This window comes from Petaurus breviceps, unplaced genomic scaffold (assembly GCF_028583685.1).
Source record: "Petaurus breviceps papuanus isolate PSGF00001 unplaced genomic scaffold, PetGlider_PUasm1.0 90778, whole genome shotgun sequence".
NCBI classification, from domain to species: domain Eukaryota; kingdom Metazoa; phylum Chordata; class Mammalia; order Diprotodontia; family Petauridae; genus Petaurus; species Petaurus breviceps.
Window position 1 is genome coordinate 4,108,930 of NW_027187343.1, and position 22,070 is coordinate 4,130,999.

A 22,070-nucleotide genomic window follows, 5' to 3' on the forward strand; every position below is an offset into this window, starting at 1 on the left:
TACATTTTCTTATCTATGGAATATGGACATGGTAGGAGGTGCCTGTAAGGTCCCTGCCAACTCTCAACCTATGAGCTGACGTTTGCCTCTTTCTGTATCCCCAGCATAGTATCTGACACATAGTAGGCACTTAATAAATGTCTACTAACTATCCATTTGGAATGGGCCTCACCATTTTTACCCAATGGTATCACTTTACAGACTCCACATTAACTCTAAATTTAATGTCATTACCCCCCAAAATGTTCTCTGAATGTCCAAAATGCTACTCAGGAATGTTTTGCTGTTATTAATTCATGCCCAACTCTTCATGACCCCATCTGGGGTTTTCTTGGCAGAGATATTGGAATGGTTTGCCATTTCCTTCTTCAGCTCATTTGACAGATGATAAAACTGAGGCAAACAGATTAAGTGACTTGCCCAAGGTCACACAGCTGGTAAGTGTCTTAAGGCTAGATTTGAAATCAGGAAGATGAATCTTCTGACTTCGGGCCTGGCTCTGTATCTACTGCACCACCTAGCTGCCCCAGGAATATGTACACATACCAAATAGTAAGCCTCCCCAGTGAGCGTCAGATTTGGGTTTCTGTTTACAAATTAGCAGATGCTCTAAAGCAATGACAGAATCAATAACCTACCGCTTGTACTGGGAGACCCTACTATGTCTTTTGTTCTTGCCTCCTTCCTTGTTTTCATAGTTTACAAGGGGCCTTGGGGTAGCTAAATAGCACAGTGAATAGAGTGACTGGACTGGAGTTTAGAAAGCCTGAGTCCAAATCTAGCCTTAGACATCTAGCAATTGTGTGACCCTGGGGAAGTCACTTAGCCTGTGTCTGCCTCAGTTTCCTCATTTGTCAAGTGGGGATAATAATAGCACCTACTTCTCAGGGTTGTTGTGAGCATCAAATTAGACAGTATCTATAAAGCATTTAACACAGTGCTTGGCACGTAGTAATGCTACATAAATTTATTTATTATAAATATTATTATTATTGCTGATCACTACAAAGCTGATTATTTCTCTGCTCTGACGCTCCTAAATTCTAATAGGCTAGTTGCTTCTGAAGCACCAGCTCCAAGAAAACCTAAGATTAGAACTTCGGTGGGAGTCTGTGATCAAATTTAACTAAACAAGGTGGTTAATCCCTCCTAAGCACCTCGGATCATAGGATCATAGCTGTAGAAGTGACTTCAGAAACCACCTGGTCCAACCTCCCACATCATCCAGGGAAGCCAGGGAGGTTAAGTAATTTTCCAAAGGTTACAGAGGTAGTGCCAGGACTAGTATTTGAGCCCTTCCCCCTGGATCCAGAACCAGGACTCCTCCCACTATGCCAGGCTGACTGTTGTCTAATGTACAATATCATGAAGTGGGCTCTAATTGCTTTCAATTCCTTCTTAAAAGCAGAAAAAAAAACCCAACTCAATGTCTTCAACAAAAACTCTTCCCACACCATGAGATCAGTTGCCCTGTGTGGTTGTCTAGTGAGGGACCTTTTTGATCATGAACAAAGCAAAGAGCTGTAAAGAACTCTTCTTTCAACTAAATCCAAGTATCTTCTATGACCTGCTTCACAGATCCCTGTTTTAAGAATGAAAGATTCACCACTATTTTTCTACTTCAATGGCATTCCTCTGTTTGGAACTTTGTTTCTATTGAGATAAATGTCTATATTGGTACTCCAGAATGACTACAAAATAGAACAAGCTAAAAATAAGCTAAGTGCCTGAAAATGTATGCCTAATAGCCAAACAAGAGGGGAGGGAGGAGGGAATAGGCATTTATATAGTGTCTGCTATAGGGCAGGCACTATATCTAAGTACTTTTTCCAAATATTATGTCATTTGATTCATACAATCACCCTGCAAAGTAGGTGCTATTTTCATCTCCATTATGCAGATGAGGAAACTGAGGCTGAGAGGTTAAGCAAATTGCCCAGGAACACACAGCTAACATGTGTCTGAGGTAAAATTTGAACTCAGGTCTTCCTAGCGTCAAGCCCAGCACTATACCACAGGGCTGACCCACAGAATTCCCTATGTGACTCAACCTTTTCCTTCCTCGCCCCCCCAAACAAAGACTCTTGGTCTTTATTTGAAGAAACAATACCCTCTAAATGACCTGTATTTGCAAAAAACTAGAAAGAAAGTAGGTGCCCATCATTCAGGGAATGGCTAATCAGATTACAGTATATTAACACTACAGGACAGGAACTGGCAAACTATGGCCAAATCTGGCACACCACCTGCTTTTTGTACAGCTTTGCAAGCTAAGAGTGACTTTTACATTAAAATAAAAAAGGTTCAGTTATGATTTGCCAACCTCTTCTATAGGATATTATCACAATGCAAAAGAAAAAATGATAAATATGAAAAGACAGTCAATCAATCAACAAGCATTTATTAAGCACCTGCAATATGCCAGAATCTGTGCTGGACACTGGAGATACAAATACAATTAATGAAACAATCTCCACTCTCGAAGAGCCTACAAAATTTACATTCTCAAATACATGTGCATATATGTATGTATGTATCTGCCATACATAGGCATGTATACATATATACATAGCTATACGTGCATGCATACACATATCTGTATATGTATACATGAATGTATATACGCACATGCATATTTCTACACACATATCCAACATCCACATGTGTACAGAGAATAAATATAGAAAGGATAGATGCAAATAAATGTAAAGGAGTTAAATATAGGATAATTAGAGAGGGAGGATGCCAGTAGTTCAAGTAACCAGGAAAGGCTCCTGTGGGATGTGGTGCTGGAACTGAGTCTTGAAAGAAGAACAAGATTCCAAGAGGGAGGTGAGAAAGGGATGAATTCCTGGTGAGAGGGCAGGCTGTGCAAGGGCATAGATTCGGGAGATGTTATGTCCTGAGTCAGAAACAATGAGGTGGATTCAACTAGAATGGAGAGTTCGGACATAATGTGCAAGGAGACTGAAAAGATAGGTCAAGACAAGGTGGAAAAGAACTTTAAAAGCTAAATAGAGGAGTTTAGATTTGATGCTAAGGGCAGAAAGTCAAATCACTGGATTTGACTAGGTAGAAAAGTCACATTGGGTATAAGAGTCATATAAGGATCGATACTTAAAGAAACCACTTTGGCAGCAATATGGAGGACGAATCGAATTGAGGAGAGATGAGGGAACACACTAGAAGTAGTGAGACCAACTAGGAGACCACTGCAATAATCTAGGAGACGTGACGACGGCCTAAACTAAGGTACCCCACTAGACTGGAAGCTCTTTGGAACAGGGAATGTCTTTCTTTTTCATATTGGTTCCCCCAATGTTTAGGAGTGCCTAGTATAAAGAGATGCTTTAAAAATGTTTATTGACTTACTGGGGTGGAAACAGTAATGTTTGGCAAATGAATAGATATATGGGGTGAGGAAAAGTAAGGAGACAAGAATAATCTAAGGTTATGAACCTTAGGAGACTGGAAGAATGGTGACTCCTTAGATAGGTATAGGGAAATTTAGGAGAGTATTGGTTATGGGGGAAATAGAATGAGCTCTATTTTAAGATATATTGAATTTGAAGGACCTTTGGGACATCCAGTTTGAAACATCCAATAGGCAACTGGTGATTTAAGACTGAAGTTCAGAGGTGAGAGAGGGGCTGAATATATAGATCTGATAGTCATCAACAGAGAAAAGAGGGTGGGTGATAATCCCACTGGAGCTGATAAAGTCACTGGGAGAAGATAACAAGAGTTGACAGCCTTTAACTGAGCCTTGAGGAGTCCCCACAGTGGAGGATGTGATTTGGATAATGAATGAGGAAAAGAGACTGAGAAGGAGAAGACATTTGAGCAGGGAGATAACCAGGAAAGAGTAATGTCATGAAAGCACACAGAGAGGAGACAGCGTTCAGGAGAAGTGGGTGATTGACAGTGTCAAATGTAGCACAGATAGAGAAGGAAGAGGTCTAAAAAAAAATCACTGGAGAAGATGGAAAAACATGGAAAGGCTTCTATAAACATGTTAAGTGTGGCTAGAATAAGCAGGAAAACAATATTCACAAACAGCCTCTAACCATCCAACTGTGGCTCAGCCTTGGCTCACTGAAACTTATGTCCTACTTTAATGTACCTTCATGTCAGAGAGGTTCTCAAAGGCTAAGTCAGGAAATTCTGATGGAACTTACCAAGCTGGAAAGGACTCAAATATGGGTCCAGTGATAGATCAGGTGCCCACTACCTAAGTCCTGGCTTAGTTGGGCCTTACAGAGAGGTTCATCTGGAAAGGGCACTGGGTGATGAATTTTTCAGTGATAACTTATGAAATGTAGAAGAGGGCTGTAATCAACACAGCTTAGGGGAATCCCTATGTCAATGAAATATTTTTCCAAATATCAAGAATTATCCAGGCTTGCCCTGAATTGACAGAACACCATTGGAAAACTGGGTATTTTGTCTCTAGTGAGGGGCAAAAAGTAAGAGATTACCTTCTCAAAGATTTGCTTGAGAGTCTAGAATTTAAGCTATATCTCCAGTTAAAATCAATTCTTAACTGTGATTTAAAAAAAAAACTATGCAATTTGCAGGGGAAAAAAGACTTGGAAAATGTTTGGGATGAAAAAAAAATCAATATCCAAAAAAAAAGGATTTCAACAGACTAGAGCAATTGGCTACATCTAAGAAAATGAAATTTAATAGGGATGAATGTCAAGTGTTACACTTGAGTTCAAAAAATAGCAACTTCACAAGTACAGATTGAGGGAAGCATGACTAGATAACAGTTTCTATGAAAAAAAAAAGATCTGGAGATTTTAATGAACTGTGGGCTCTATATAACTCAAAAGTGTGATAGGACAGCCAAAAAAAAAAAAAAGCTAATATGATCTTAGGCTACAGCTTTAAGAAAAGAATGGCATCCAGAACAAAGAAGATGCGAGATCACTGTTTTCAATTATGAGTGTCATGTTTTAAGAAGGACATTGACAAGCCAGAGTGTTTCCAGAGAAGGGACACCAAGATGGTGCATGGCCCTGAGACCATGTCATACAAAAATCAACTGAGAGAAAGAGAATGATTGGTTTGAAAAGAAAACAACTTGGGGGGGTAGGATGGGGGGGGGGGATTCATGATTGCCATCTTCAAGGATTTGAAGAGCTATTATGTAGATGAAGAATTACAGTTGTTCTGATGGTCCCAGATTTCAGAATGAGAATTCATGGGGTAAAAGCTGCAGAGAGGTAGATCTCATGTAAATGTAAGGGGAAACCCCGTAACAATTAGTGTTCCCTCAAAATGGAATAGGTAGCCTTGGGAAGTAATGGATATTCTATCAATGGCTTTCAAGGGGAGATTGAAAGAGTACTTGTCCACAATACTATAAAGAGGATTCCTGTTCGGGTCAAGATTAGACAAGAAAGGGACCTCTAAGTTTCTTTCTAACTCAGAGATTTTGTGATTCTAGGATCGAAGGGGGTGATAGGGAAGGAAGCATACTCCTAAAGAAGAAAACCTAATTTTTAATTTCATATAAATTCAAGCTACTCTATTAACAAATGAAAGGCTGGTGGTTTTTTTTCCTGTTCCTATGGAATACAAATTTTATCTGAGAAGGGTATTTTTTAGTGCTTGGCCTATTAAAATGGTCTTCCTCTCCAGCGTGTTACAGTATTCCAATCTCACTAGATGGCAGCATTGCTTACATACACTAGAGTAATTGCCTATCTTGGCCCTAAACCCTTCTGCCCGGTACGAAACTGGGAATACCAGAGACAAGTGGGCATAGGGTAGTTGTTACTACGGCACAAAGGGATTCAAACTTCAGCCCCAACCCAGCAACTTAAACATGAAAACTCTCGTTAAGTGCACATTCCTGTATGGTTACCAGCTAGCAATGAATGCTATTGTCCGCATACTCTAAGAAAAAAGAAAAGCAAAAGACTCTTACAAAAAAGGCTTAAAAGTGTCCTAATTTTTCTGACCCTCACTGCAAGTTGACCAAACCTCAGGGGGAATTGTTCTGAGATGACTGGTGACTAAAAGGAAGAATAATACTCTGTAATCAACAAATACTTAATAAATACATACTATGTGTAGAGCACTGGGCTGGGTGGAAAAGGGAAAGAGAAAGTAGAAAAAGAAACACCATCCCTGCCCTCAAGAAGCTTTCAGTCAGATGGACACAAACAAAGAGAGGGCTAAAATTGTAATACTACATAAGGAGTTACAAAGCAAGGTGTCCTGTGAAGTCAGAAGGGGAAGGTTCTTTAATAATAATAATAATAGCTAACATTTACATAGCAACTACTTTGTGCCAGGCACTGTGCTAAGCATTTTACATATATTATCCCATTTGATCCTCACAACAACCCTGGGAGGTAGGTACTATATGATTTTTACATATGAGGAAACTAAGATAAACAGAGGTTAAGTAACTTGCCCAGCACGTTAGCATCTGAGGTCAGATCTGAACTCATGTCTTCCTGACTCCAGGCTTAGTGTTCTATCCACTGTACCATCTGGCTGCCTCCTTAACAATTGAGGAAAGGGGGTGGGAGGTAGGGGAGAACAAGAGGAAGGATCAGGGAAGGATTGCTGGATAGAATGGTTTTTGAGTTGGGCTTTTGCAGATACATTCAATAGTTAAAATGAGAATGGAGGATATTTCAGGCATGAGTGAAGTTACTGTGTTTTTGAGGGGAGAGTTTGGCAAGAAAATAAGTGAAGTTAGCTGAGATGAGACAGGATGGAAAAGGAAAGAGGAAAGATAAAATGAATGTGGGTTGTAAAGAGCCTTAAATTCCAGGCAAAGGAATTTGACCTTTATTTTATAGTTATCTAGAAGCCACTGAAGATTTTTTAGCAGAAAAGTGACATGGTGAGATCAGTGTCTAAGAAAGATCGTTCTGTCTGTGGCATGCAAGATGAACTGGCCTGAGGAAGAGGATGTGGGAGGACCAGCAAGGAAACTATTTCATTAACACAGGTAATGAGGGCCTAAATAGGCTTATGGCAATAGGAAGAGAAAGAAAGGGTCAGATGTAGATGTGACAGGACCTGGTAACTGAATAGAAGAGGTAAAAGAAAAGGAATATAACCAAAACATAACCAAAAGGAAAATAACCATGAGTCACGGACAAGGAGGTCAGAGTGAAGTCAGGAGACAGAGTAATACTGAGAAGGATAATGAGCTTGGGTAGGGGGTATGTTGAGGTTGGAAGTGGAGATGGGATATCCTGGCAAATGGAGGTGCCAATAGGCAGCCAGAGATGCAGGTCTGAAACTCAAAAGAACCATAGAAGTTGGGGAGACTAGGTGGCACAGTAAATAGAGCACTAGCCCTGGAGTCAGGAGGACCTGAGTTCAAATCCAACCTCAGATACTTAACACAAAACTAGCTATGTGACCTTGGGCAAGTCACTTAACCCCAATTGCCCTACCTTTCCCCCTCCAAAAAGTAAAAACAAAAAAAAGAAGTGAATAAGACTGACGAGGAAAAGCACAGAGAGAAGAAGGCCCCAAAGACAGACCAAGCCTTGGAAAATATCCCCATTAAGATTCTTGGAGATGGATTCAAGTGATGGAAGCTGGAGTAAGTACTCCCGGTAGAAGACCTACCACCCTTATTATTATGGGGACTGTCACAGCCTAATCAAGAGTGGGGAACCTGCAGCCTTGAGGCTGCATATGGCTCTCTAGGCTCTCAGTGCAGTCCTTTGACTGAATCCAAACTTCACAGAATAAATCCCCTTAATAAAAAGATTTGTTCTATAAAACTTGGACTTGATCAAAAGGCTGCACCCAAGGACCTAGAAGACCACATGTGACCTCAAGGCCTCAGGTTCCTCACCCCTGGCCTAACTGATCTTCCTCTTCTGATTGACTCTAGTTGCCCACCACCCTTTCTGGTCATGCCCAATCCCTTTCACTAGAAGCACTAGAGATTATGTTACCCAGACTGTCATTCTGTACCTTCATATGATCCACATTATACAACACTTTGTATCATATACTGTGGTGTGATGACTGATAAAAAGCAGTTTGTACCCTACCCAGTCATGAATTGATGGGGGTGTCCCAAAGTAAGAGCTATTGTCATTGAATCCCTACCCTATGCAGCATGCAGATGATCTAAAAGCTTTTTGTAATCAGCAACAAAAACAGTGAAAGATGCAACATATAGGAAGCATATATACATATATGGTATATGTCTCTCCTCAAAAGTCTTAAAGCAATTTTAAGCAATCAAAAGTTTCTACTGCACTGAAATTTTGAGGCCCCTCTGTATTTGCTATTTGTTGCATGGATTAAAATGACAAAAATCGAGAGAGAGAGGCGGGGGGGGGGGGAGGGGGTTGAATCATGTGGAACTTTTATTATCTGGGAAAAGCCAGGGAGTCATTATAAAATCAGCATGTCAGACACTTTTACAGACTCAGTATACTCTCTGTGGACGAAAGATCTGGACCCAATTAACTTTCAGGCAAATATTGTTATTGTAAGTCTCGTTGCTAAGGAGTTTAAACTCTTATGTATTTGGAAATCCCTAATGGGAGTCCAGGAGGGGCCCCACACCTGTCAGGCAAAGCAACTGCTTTCTCTGTGTGTCCACTGAAGACCACAAACAAAAGCACACCTGCACAAGTTTTTGCACGGCAAGATTTTCAAGCAAGAAGTTAATTCCCAGGATAACTTCCATAGCTTCCATCCAATAACTCACTTGATCTTTCCTAAAGTGATTGAAAGTGGTCATAGGATGATACCTTTATAGCCAGAAGGAACTTTGAAAGTCATCTAGTCCAAAGTCCTCATTTTATAGATGGGAAACTGAGGCATAGAGAGCTTGTGACTCACCCAAGATCATATAGGTAGTAAGGTACAGAGCCAGGATTCAAATCCAGGTGCTTTGATTCCAAATCCCTGATTCCAAGCCAAGCCACTTGCCTAAGAACAGGCTAGATTGCTCCCTTGGCCATTATCACCTCCAAACAGGGGAATACCAGAAAAGGACCTGGCACACAGTAGATGCTTAATAAATGTTTACTATATGACTGAATAAAATTACAGAGTCAATCTAAACATCATCTAAGGTTAAAAGATGGGAATTGGACCTGCATTTTCATTGTTATAGGGAATTCCCAGATGAGGACACTCCCTCTAATGATGCAGGATGGCACTTTCTCTGCAAATTATAGTCTTAAGAGCATTAAGAGGCTGGGTGACTTGCCCAGGGTCACACAGCCAGTGTGTGTCAGAAGCTGGACTTGAACTAGGCCATCCTGTCTTGGATGCCAGGTCTTTATACATTATGCCACACTGCCTGTCGTGAAAACTAAGATACCTAACATACTATTACAGTGGTCTCCCAATTAGAAAGTCACCATGTTTTACTCTTTAGCTCTCTAGGTGGTAGCCTCTCAAACCCAGGTGTTCAATGGACCAAATCAGATTCCCCCATTGGGCAAATGAATATATCCCTGGTGGGCTCCTTTTCTGGTGAACATTTAGCACTGGGCTGAGCCAACAGCACTTCTGGGGCAAGGCTAAAGAGAGCCCAGGCTAGTCCACTCTTCTCCAGATGGGGGAAGAAACAATATTCTACCTTGACTAGTGTTCCCTAAATTGAAGTCTACTGGAAATAGCCACAAGCCCAGAATGTACAGAAGGCCCACCTAGTGGCTTGAACTCACGATAGCTCATCCAGGCTTTGATCTAGACTCAAACCATTAAAAGGCCTTCTAGACCAGGACCTGCAGCCTCAAGGCCACATGTTCTCCACCCCTGTTCTATGCTAAAACCTCTTCCTATAAAGTCAAAAAGAACCTCTCTAGAAGATGGAAACCTTCTTTCTCAGTCTCTCTAAGCCTAGAAGCAATATGTTATAGTGAAAAGAAGTGGGAATCAAAAGACCCAGGTACTTGTTTCAACTCTGCTCCCAAATGTATTGTGCATTTTTTGACAAATCATTTTCCCTCTAGGGCCCCCATTTTGAAGAATCTCATAACTGAAAGGAGAGGGAACATTTTCATCTGGGAAAGAAATGGGGAGAAGGAAAGCTTCATAGAAAAGGTGGCAACTAGGCTCTTTACTAAGGAAAAAGATAAATTTATATGGGCCCCCAAATCCTGGCTTGAATTGTTAAAAAGTTTCTCCTTATGAAGTAGGGGCAAAGAATTCTGACTATGGAATAAATTAATCCACTAATTAAAAGGCATTAATAAAGCACTTGTGTGCCAAGCACTATGGCAAACACCAGGGATACAAATACTAGCAAAACAATTCATTCCTTCAAGAGGCTTACATTCTAATAGGGAAAAACAACATATAGAGTTGGGAATAGGGTGTAGGGAGAGAAGAGTGTTGCTCATGGTTTAAAAATAGCTAGGAATTCCAAGGATGGTTGGATTCCAATCCAAACAAAGCAAAGGACCACCTATCTTGGGATCTAAAGGTCCCAAGAGCAGAGTCTAGTTTCTGGTAGAAGGAAGATGACCAGGGTCTAGGCAACATGGTTTAGAAATAGCCAGGGAGGGCATGGTGGCCTGGGTTCTGGGCAAGGTCAGGTGAAGGTTCACCTATCAGTGCCCAGAGGAGTCAGAGTATCTACACTCAAATCCCCATCCCTGGGGCTGATTATTTGTGGAACCTTTGGGCAAGCCACTCAGCTTCCCTAGGCCCTGGGCTGCTGATCTATAAAATAAGGGGTCAGACTAGATGGCCTTTAAGTCTTCTTCCAGGCTAAATCTATGATTCTATAATCTTAAATTGTTTAATCTCTCCAGACCACGATTTCCTTATCTGTAAAATGAGCAGGTTGGACTACAGTGAAGGTTCTTTCTTTTTTGTGTTATAGACATTCTCAAGTCAGATGAAACTGATGGACTTATCAGAATCATGTTTTTAGTTGTGTAAGATAAACTATGTAAGATGACAATGGGAACCAATTATATTGAAATGTAGTAATAAAAATATTTTTTTAAGTTCACAGACCCCAGGTTAAGAACTCCAGAGACTAGGAGGTCTCTCAGGGCCCTTCCAGCCCTAAATCTCTGTAATGCTATGACTTTTCCCAGCTTTAAAGTTCTATGAGCCTAGAAACCAGAAGGCTGATTCCAAATAGTTACAGAACCTTGAAAAGTCATTTTAGTTCTCCAGGTCCCAATGTCTTCAAATGTCACATGAGGAAGGTGAATAAGAAGATCTCTAAAGCCTCTGCATGTTATAAAATCATATAAAATTTATTCATATTCCCTATAGATTTAACAGCATTGTGGCTTTACTTATGTGGAAACAGATAATGGACGTAATTTGTTGATGATACCAACAGAAGAGACTTATACAAAACAAAATAGCAATTTCTATGTGATAATAATGCTCGGTATATAGTAAGGGCTTAATAAATGTTGAATGAATAGCCATTATTGCATAAAGGCACCCCTCCCAAAAAAACCCAAGATTTGCTAATTCAGTGGATAAAATGAGATAATATATGTAGAAAATTTTGCAAACCTTAAAAAGCTTATATAAAATATAAACTAACTAGTAGTAATATCATTAATGATGAAGGTCAATGAGAGCCACTTTCAGTGATCACTGAAAATTTCACCAGTCGTGGGCATGGTAGAAACCCCAAGTCCTTGGTTTATATGATAGGTTCTAGTAACAGCTTCTGAACCTTCACACTTCATCTCACTTCTCCTAAATAGTATTCTTGGTATCTACAGGACATTCTGTCCTATTATATTTTATTCCTAAAAATTTTTCATCTGTTCTTTGAAGCCTAAGGGAGCTTTTGTTGTTTGTTCAGTGGTTTCATTCATGTCTCACCCTTTGTGATCCCATTTGGGGTTTTCTTGTCAAAGATACTGGAGCGGTTTGCCATTTCCTTCTTCAGCTCATTTTACAGACAAGGAAACTGAGAAAATGGGGTTAAATGACTTGCGCAAGGTCACACTACTAGTATCTGAGACTGGATTTGAGAAGCTCCAGGCCCAGCACTCAATGCATTGTGCCACCTAGCTATCCTGATGGGGCTACTTTTAGACAAAGGTTTCAAACATTGGGAAATGGTGTGAAATACCCACATGACAGATATTTCACATGAAATACCACATCTATATAACAATATTATTGGCTTCTAAAAATTGTTCTGTCTCAATAGAAGCTGTAAACGATTTCTTTTCCTATGTTCATAGATTTGCCAAAGCTAAACCATAAGGAGTGACATTAACTAATTTAGCATCTCTTTGGTTATCTATAAGCAAGAGTAAAGAAAGAAAAAAATGTTTGTTTCCACCACTACCCATCAATTTTTCCTAAATTAGAAATTGGTTCAATTGTGTGACATCCTAAGATGCTGTTTAGGGTCAAAAGAAACAGGAGTAAAATCCAGCCACCTGTTGGCAGCACTTGACCAGCAGCTGTCGCTAGTTATATGAGGAAGGTGGGCCCCTTCTTCACAATTATTTCTTTCCTTCATCATGGCTGTGAGTGTTGGGATACAAGCAAGCAGGTCTGGGGGTGGGGGTGGAGCTGCTATTCCCAAAGAATCTTTGGGTCAGAGTACTAGGCTGTCTCCTTCGGGATCTAAAAGGAAATGGTAGACAAGATGGTGGTTTGAACTACCTACTATATGCCTCCTCTATCTCCCTTAGAGGACCCTGCTACCTCAGTGTAGACTGGTTTTCCTGCCCTGTAGGTGGCAGTTGGTTGGCATTTGGAGGGGTAGTTGGCTCCTTCTTCACAGGAATTGCTGAGTTTGAAATGCCAATGAGATATTTAGGTGAAGATGACCAATACAGGGACAGCTAGGTGGCACAGAGGACAGAGTATATGCCTGGAGTCAGGAAGATGCATCTTTCTGAGTTCAAATCTGGCATCAGACACTTACTAGCTGTGTGACCCTGGGCAAGTCACTTAACCCTGTTTGCCTCAGTTTCCTCATCTATAAAATGAGCTGGAGAAAGAAATGGCAAACCACTCCACTGTCTCTGCCAAGACAATCTCAAATGGAGTCACAGAGAGTTGGACATGACTGAAAAAAACTGAACAAGACCAGTACACAGTTGTCAGGCAAGTAGGGCAAAATGATTTGTTCACATACTTCACAACCTGAGCTAGATTCAGAGCCACTACCACTCAACTAGAAATTAATGGCACGAAATACCTGCTGATTCCATAAAATAACATTAATTTCTTCTGTCACTGGAGGTCTTCAAGAAGAGATAGGATTGCCATGTTGTTAACAGGATCCACGATTGGGGAAAGGTTTAGACTAACTTAGCTCTATGTGATACAACAAAGACCAGATTGGCAAATCCATGATAGAGAGATAATAAGCATTTATCAAGCCCCTACCGTATGCTGGGCACTATGCTAAGTACTTTACAAATATTACCTCATTTGATCTACAAGGTAAATGTGTATGAAACATATACAATGCTAAATCACATCAAATATACATATCAGGGGGCAGGGAAAACTATGCTCTTAAGGCCACATGTGGCCTTCTAGGTCCTTGGGTGCAGCCTTTTGACTAAGTCCAAGTTTTACAGAACAAATCCTTGTTCTGTGAAGTCTGGATTCAGTCAAAGGGCCACACTTGAGGACCTAGAGGGTCCACATTGTGGCCTCGAGGCCACAGGTTCCCTACCCCTATCTCTAATATAGACTCTGTGGGGCTTTTGGTAAAGAACATCAATTTCCCTTCATACTTTTTTTTCCTCAAAAATTAGATGTACATTGCACACCCTTTAGTTTCTTTTCATGATTCATCCATAAATTTATTTAAACCTATACAATGCAATACATGGCAAGCATTTTATTTAAGCATCTACTGTGCACTGGATGCCAGTCCAGGTATTAAGGAAGTTAGAAACTTGACATAAGAGTTTATAGCCTCTTTGTGGAGGCTATAAACTAGAAAGCTCTTTCTGGAATTTTTCCTGCTACTTCCAATGTACTTTTTTCCTATCAGAAAAAAAACAAAACCAAACCTCTTTCTCACCTTTCAAGCTTCTCTCTTAAATCTGATAACAATGTCCTTAGTCTCTAAAACTCTGTTGTAAGATGTGCTAGAGGAATTCATAAAGTTTTTCATAAAAAGTTGGGCTTCAAATCAGTTAACTGGTAATTAAACTGATTAATCTGTAATCAGAAATCTTATTTTTTTGGCCTCAGAGGAGGACATTTTGGAACACTATTTCTTCCTGAACATAGTAATCAATCATTAGGAGCAACCTCAGCACTTTCCTGAGGTTGGAGCTATCTTCTTAAGGGATCATTAATAATAGTTTCATTTTTATCAATCAATAAGTTTTATCAGGTTACCAGGATGGTCACTCAGTTTCCTTATCTATAAAATGAATGTATTATTTGTTCCCTAAGATCTCTTCCAATTCTCACTTTCTATAATTCTATTACCATAAGTGTTATGAGGACAGACTTCAAGAGCATTTATTTACTGTAACTATTAAATGAAAACTGAGGAAAAGCAGCTGCCATACATTAAGAAGGAATTTGCCATTGTCCATCCCTTGCCTACTTTCCTTTCTTTCTGATTTCCATTCCCCAGCTGCTCTTTGTTTTATATATGTACATTATAGGTAAATATTTTGTCCCTCCGAATAGAAGGTAAGATTCTTGAGAATAAGGATTGTTTCATTTTTTTGTCTTTGTATTCTCGGTGTCCACGCAGCATAGTGCCTGGCAGAGAGCAGATGTCTAATAAATGCTCATTGATTGAAAGAAGGTGATAATTAGCATGATATCAAGACGGTTGGTATTCTTATCAAGGTCAAAACTCAGTCTATTTCCAGTAAAGTCTCTGTACCCTTTTCTACTAAAGATGAGTTTAGCAAGGCTGTGTGCGTGTGCATGTATGTGTGCATGTGTGTATGCCTGGAGGATCTACCCAATGTTAGAGGTATCCCTCTTGTTCTTTTAATAACGGAGGCGCAAGAGTCATTAAATAGTTGTCTCAAAAACATTTGACTTCTTGGTAGACAGTAAGACAATCCAATTGTACATATAGAGAAAGATGTATAGTTGATCCCTCCCTCCCTGCCCTCCTCCCCCCCTGACCCCCCCCCCCCCATGCCCCTTGATGCACTGCCTCTAAGGCAACAACCTGGAAAGGACCTGGAAGATGCCAATGGTCCATATATTTTTAGGGATAGTGACATCTGATCCATCTTCACCATCAACAAGAAATGCAGACTTGGGACTGAGAAAGATCTGCTGAAAAAGAATAAGTCCAAGGGTATTTTGGGTGCAAAAAAGATCTCTATAATCAGATGATTCTACACCACTACCTGATGAAAAAGATATCAAGTTTATTTTTAGTTTTGCTCCTAAATTTTTACTTTAGCTTACATACGTGTGTGTATACATTTACATGCATGTGTACATGTGTGTGCATATATGTTGATGGTTGTCCTTCATGCCCAAAGAGGACCAAAATGAGATCACTATGTTTGGTCAAGGTGCAGTGTGTCCAACTGTGACTTATCAGACCAATATGAGTTTGGAAGGCTCTACTACAGGTAGGGCACAAATAGTCCATATGAACATCTGGAATGGAGATGTCTCAAAATTTCCTTTGAGTTACTGCAATTCTGCTTTGTTCATAGAGTACATACATATATGCATATATGTATATATACAGACAGTATACATATACAATATATATGTACAGAGATTTATCTTTTTATATATAGATGTGTGTATCTCTCTCAACCTAAGTAACTGGCTATAGGTAGCAGATAGACCAAGAGTGAGTTGAGAGTGAATGTGAGAGTGTGTATGCATATGTATATATGTGAGTGTGAATGTGTGTGTGTGTGTGTGTGTGTGTGTAAGAGAGAGACACCAGCTGTACTAACATAGCCATTAAGAGGCAGCTTCTTTCCTTGACTATACAACTGCATCATCTTACTGTCTAACCAAGAAATCAAACATTTGAGATGGTACTTAGGACTTTATTATGAAAGAATTATTATCTTTCATATTAGACTATTACGAAAGAACCAGAGGAAGACCTCTAGTACTGGGTGGATCCTCTATAAAGGACTGATTCTTTTAAAAAGGCATTAGAAAGAATTACACAGGTATCGAGGGTATGGAAAGGGATGTTCTAATCTGCATTGGTGAAGAGAATACACTTCAAGGCGTTTCAAAGTACCCAAGTATTGATATTTAAAGGCACTTTTATTTGATATTTTTAAATCCTCTGGGTTGTAAGTGGAACCAACTTCACTTTCAACTCACCACCAGTGACCTCAGATTGGCCTCTCCAGATGCTATTTCTAAACTCCCAGTGTTCAAGTAAAGGACTTCTCATTCAACTTTGCTCCTGTCTATATGTTTCAGAAATATAGTTAAAGGAGATGACTTAGAATCTTTACCAGGCATGGAGAACCTGTAGCCTCGAGACCACATGTGACCCTCCAGGTCCTCAAGTGTACAAGATTTGTTCTGTGAAGTTTGGATTCAGTCAAAAGGCTACACTTGAGGACCTAGAGGGCTACATGTGGCCTGCAGGCCACAGGTTCCCCACTTCTGCTCTAGACCTTGAGAGGTCATCAAGTCTTTTCCCCTGCCTTCAGGAAAAGTTTTACTATAAATCAGGTGCTCTGAACATTTTTGTTGTCATGAACTGCATCTGGCAATCTGGTGAAGTCGAAAGACTACTTCTCAGCATAACGTTTTCAACTACATAAAGTAAGATACATAGAGTATTGAAATATAGTTGTCAAAAATATTTTTAAAGCAAGTTCATGGACCCCAACTTAAGAATCTCTGGATTATAAACCACCCCAGACCATTGAGAATCTATCCTATTTTTAAAGACCTCAGAGAAAGTTCACAAGGTCCTTTGGAAACCTAGACCAAGCCTAACTATCACAAAAGTACTACCTTATCTTTCTTCCACATTGTTCCAACATGGCAAAACTTCACTGGCTCGTCTTCCCTTCAGAAAACTGTACTACAGAAATGGGGGGAGAGGATCCTTCAGGGAATTTTGAGAACACACTCCCTGTCTTTGGAGGGGCAATCCTCAGGGCACCTCTGTACAGATGCAGTGGCCTGTGGCAGTTTTCCAGAGGAAGGGTTTGCTCCTTTTTTTTTTCAAAGTGTGAGCAGGAAAATAAGGCCAGCTATCAGAGCATTCAATCATTTCTGGCAAGTTGTCTAGACTGTTGAACTAAAAGTATATTTACTGCAGGGAGATGCCCACAGCAGGAGACATCAAGTCTAGCCAGTACCATAGCCCTTGTCCCTGGGCATCAGCCTGACAAAATCATGACACAGGAGGATACCGATTCATAGCCAAATACCAAATCTCTTTATCCCAGAGAGATTTCCTCTGGTCCCTTTGGCTCAGGGAAATGTGTGACCTTGTATGTGTTGGACTTGAAAGGAGGCAATAAAGACCTGTTAGAAAGACAATTCACAAGTCAAACCTTCTCAAGCTGGTGGTCCTTGTAAGTTGTATTGAACAGGGTCTCAAGCTGAGAAGACAAAGATGTCATTATATGAGCATTTCTTTCTTATCCATGGGTGAGGAAGGGAATAAAAAAAGAGCTAGGAAAATGAGGAAGGGGAAAGGGTGGTATGAATAATAATTCAAAAGCAAGAAGGCCTGGGCTAGAAATTGGCCTCTGACATTGATTCTTTTTTTTTTTTTTTCGCTTTTTGAAGGGCAGTTGGGGTTAAGTGACTTGCTCAAGGTCACATGGCTAGAAAGTGTTATGTGTCTGAGGCCGGACTTGAACTCAGGTACTCCTGACTTCAGGGCCGCTGCTCTGTTCACTGTGCCACCTACCCACCCCAATGGCATTTATTCTTTACACTACCATGAGCTAATCATCTTTCTTTGTGCCTCAGTTTTCTCACCTGTAAAATGGGGATGATATCTTTAATATCTATTTATTTCATCAGTTTGTGAGGCTCCAATGAGATAATAAATGTAATGTATTTTGTAGAATATAAAGGGCTATATAAGGATCTGTTGCTATTTTTTTTAAACAAATAATTCTCAAACATAATTTTAGGTAATAGTTTTAAGTCTGCGTTTCCTACCTAAAACTGCTAACAAGTAGTGACCATTCTTTATTTCCTTTTTTATTAAAGTATCAAGTTGCAATGCTGTGGTTTAGTGCCTAGTACAATTTTGTCAAAGAATAATAAACTGCAAATGTTTATAGTTTAGCTTTGGCAATGGCACTAAAAATAGGGAAATGGAAAGAAGCCAGGTGTTGGGAAGAGAGGGCAGAGAGAAGCAAACAGAAGACACTTGATATTTAATATAAGTACAAAGAAGGCCCAACTTGCTTATTGCCCTGTTTCCCAACTAAGGCAAAGGTGAGACATACCTTTAGAATCATGAAGTGTTAGACCTGGATGGTATTTACAAGCTTCACTTGATAAATTTTGCAAATGAAGAGAATCAGGGAGGCAGATCCTGAGGACTTGATTCTAGTCTCAGCTCTACTAAGGTGTGATTGTGGACATGTCACTTCATAGAAGCTGGACAAGATAATCACTGCCAAACTCTAATCCAACTCTAAAATTTTCAGATACAACAAACTAAAGTAAGAAAAAGTATATCGTCCAGCACTTAGAAAAAAAATGTTTTCCATTCCTGTTTTGGAGTCAAAAGACCCTAGATTAATCTATAAGATGCAGGATACCCAGGTTATTCCCAGGGGACTTAAATCTATACCTACTGAATAAATTCTACGTGTTATGCATACATGTTACTATTTTAATTATATGGAAATTTCTCTGTGATTAATAAAATACAAATTCATTTTAAAGGGTTACTAAATTCATAGTGGGACAGCTAGGTGGTATAGTGGATAGAGTGCCAGGACTGGAGTCAAGGAGATTCATTTTCTTGAGTTCAAATCTGGCCTCAGACCTTACTATGTGACCCTGGGCAAGTTCTTTAAACCTGTTTGTCTCTCTTTCCTCATCTGTAAAATGAACTGGAGAAGAAATGACAAACCACTACAATGTGTTTGCCAAGAAAAACCCAAATGGGGTTATGAATTGTTGGACACAACTGAACAACAACAAAATCCACAGTAGCTTTTTGTCATTATGAATTTTCACTATCAGTAGATTGACTACATAGTACAAATCCTTTTATGTGGGCATCTCAGAAATTTTATGTCAAAAGTGGGTCCCCATACTTGAAGAGGTTGTCATCCATTGTCTTAGATTATGTAAACTTAGCCATAGTCACTTGGCAGCCATCATCCACCCTTAACAACTTAGCACAGATTAATTTATCAGATTTGTTTGCAAGACAAAAAATCATGAGCTCCTGATCATTGGGACCATTCAGTTCGAAGCTGAACAACCACATGGTGGGGGTAAACTGACAAAAAAATTATGATTCCATTTCACAGGGATTAGATTAGATGATCCGTTGAGAATCTTTTAGTTCTGAAAACATGGAATCCCAGGATTCTGTGACTGGCAGAATCCTGAATAAATAAGAATCAGTAGTGGACCTAGTTAAGAGTGGAAGGCTTGGTACATGTGGCATTTCCCCAAGGAGATAAAGCCCTGGAGGGTGAAGAGGGAGCCTTGGGTAACCGGTAGTTCACAAGAATGAATCGCAGATTTAGATTTAAAAGGGAACTTAGAAACTGTCTTGTCTACTCTCCCTCATTTTACAGAAGAGGAAATTGGGGCTTAGAGACCCAAAGTAACATGCTCATGGTCACAGATAGCAAGTACCAGAGGTACTTTTGAACACAGGTCCTCTGTCTTCTGACCCACTGTACTGCCTCTGTTATACACCTGATTCAGAGCAGGTGCTAAAAGGGAAAAAGGGTAAGGAAAGACCAGTTGCTTTCCTCACAACTCCACCTCAAGCCAACCCTGCTCTTCCCCAGTGGTCACTTACCTGGTAGGGGTATAGTGTGACTCCATTTGTTCTGGACAGGGACCAGGTGCCATCCAGATACTGGTGGGCCTGGATGGCCACTGAGTTGAGGATATTCCCATTGCTAGGGCTGGTGGCCATCTGGAGGCTGACCTTGGCCTGGTGAGTAGGTGATCCATTCTTCTTCTCTGCCCCACTGCCGACCCCAAGGCTATTGGGCTTGCTGCCATGTTTGTTGGTGATGAAGCCTGTATAGTTAGAAGTGGCATAGGAAGCAGGCACAAAGGCCCAGTCTCGGGGCTGCTGGAGGCCACCCACATGTCGGGGTCCCACTAAGGCAGGGATGTTAGCAAGGGGTGGAGGCGAGCTGGGCGATGTATCATAGTGTTCACTGTTGGCTGCCTGCTCCAAGGTGAGCACCATCTGAATGGCCTCCTGCTTCAGCTGGTTCAGATGGGTGGCACAGATGTCACAGCGGTTGTCCCGTTCATTCCAAGCTTTCCGGATGGTGTTGGGAACCTGGAGTTTGTCATGGATTGCAGAAGAGAATGCAGGGTCCTAGATGTTGAACAAACAGAGAGAAGGAGAGGTATTTCACTCAAGGTTACTATCGTACCAGAGGATAGTAGGTGGGGAAGGAGGAGGGAGCCACCAGATCCGCTCAACTTCAATGACCAGTTGATGAGCTAAACTTGGGATACAACCACAGAATTGCCACAGGTAGGTGAAGCATTGATGGCTATTAACATCAGTCAGATTTAAACCTCACACAGCAAAAGTTTTTAATAATTTTCAGAATACAATTTAAGAACCCTCTTTCCTAGACCAGCCAAAAGTAAGTGTTCCAGATCTTCTTCCTTGTTAACACCCAAGAATGATAGTCAAATCTTGTTTAGCTAACAATCTACAGTCATTCAATCGGTAAACCTTTATTGAGTACCTTCTATGTGCCAGGAACTGAGCTAAGCACAGGTGATATGAAGACAAAAATGCACTTGCCTCTAAGTTGCTTATATTCTATTAGAAAAGTAATATGCACATACTGTGTTTCCCCGATAATAAGACACTGTCTTATTATTTTTTTTTGGACAGAAAACCACCAGAGGGCTTATTTTCAGGGGAGGGCTTATTTTAATGAACATTGACAGCAATTTTAATAAACAGGTAAATGTGAACAAAAAAATGTACATTTATTCAATAAGCAAATCACTGGGGAAGAACAGGATGACGCACTCACTGCTGCAGCTCTGATTGGATGCAGCTCGGAGCGCGGCGTGCGTTTCACCAGGGGGGGGCAGGGACGGTGCATATAGAGGGTACCGTAATGTAGCGTGTAGCGCAGGGGATCATCTTCACTACAGTAACAATCTCAATAGGGCTTATTTTCGGGGGAGGGCTTATTTTAGAGGAATCTTACACAGTAAGGGGAGGGCTTATTTTCGGGATAGGTCTTATTATCAGGGAAACACGGGTATGTTAGTATACACCAGAAAAAACCCTCAAAATCAGCATAGGGTAGTTTTGAGAGGGAGGGTCCTAGCAGTCATGGAGGAGAGGGGGAGGCAGGGTAGAGAAGGCAGAAGTCAGAAAAGGCTCCATGGAGAAGGCAGAGGTTGAGGTAATCTTGAAGGAATAAGGGATTCCATGAGGCAGAAGAGAAACGAAACAAGAGTGCTTTCTAGGCAGGAGGGATAGTCAATGCAAAGACATAGAGACAGCAGATGGAGTCCAGAGTCTGAAAAATGAGAAAAGACAGTTTGGCTAGATTATGGATGGGATGGAGAGTCATATATAAGAAGGGCAGAAAGACAAGGTTGGGATGAGATTTTAAAAGCCTTTAAAAGCTGGAGTGAGCAAGACACTGTAGTTTATTGAGTAGAAGAGTTACTTGGTCACTTATACAGGGACACACTTGTATTTGGTGGAAGTGTTTTCCCCCCAGTGACCATAATGAACAGATTCACAATTAAGTCATCTGTATCCTTCCTCCTTATGATTAATGATCCATGTTAGAGGGATTATTCTGCAAATAGCTATTAATAGCTCAAAGTTATATCACACTTTTTATGTAGAGTCCTGTACGGGCCCATGCCCCCATGTGGCAGAAGCCCTGCCCCTTGGTCAGGTCCATGGCCATGCACACACACACACACACACACACACACACACACACACACACACACAC

The 22,070-nt window shown here is 40.6% G+C and overlaps 1 protein-coding gene across 1 annotated transcript in view; it reads right to left on the reverse strand.

Moving 5' to 3' along the window:
* KIF26B (kinesin family member 26B) overlaps positions 1–22,070 on the reverse strand; it is a 628,846-nt gene that overhangs the window by 384,470 nt on the left and 222,306 nt on the right. Inside the window, exon 3 of the mRNA XM_069069145.1 lies at positions 19,907–20,443. Coding sequence (XP_068925246.1) covers positions 19,907–20,443 — 537 coding nt within the window. The remainder of the gene's footprint in view (positions 1–19,906; positions 20,444–22,070) is intronic.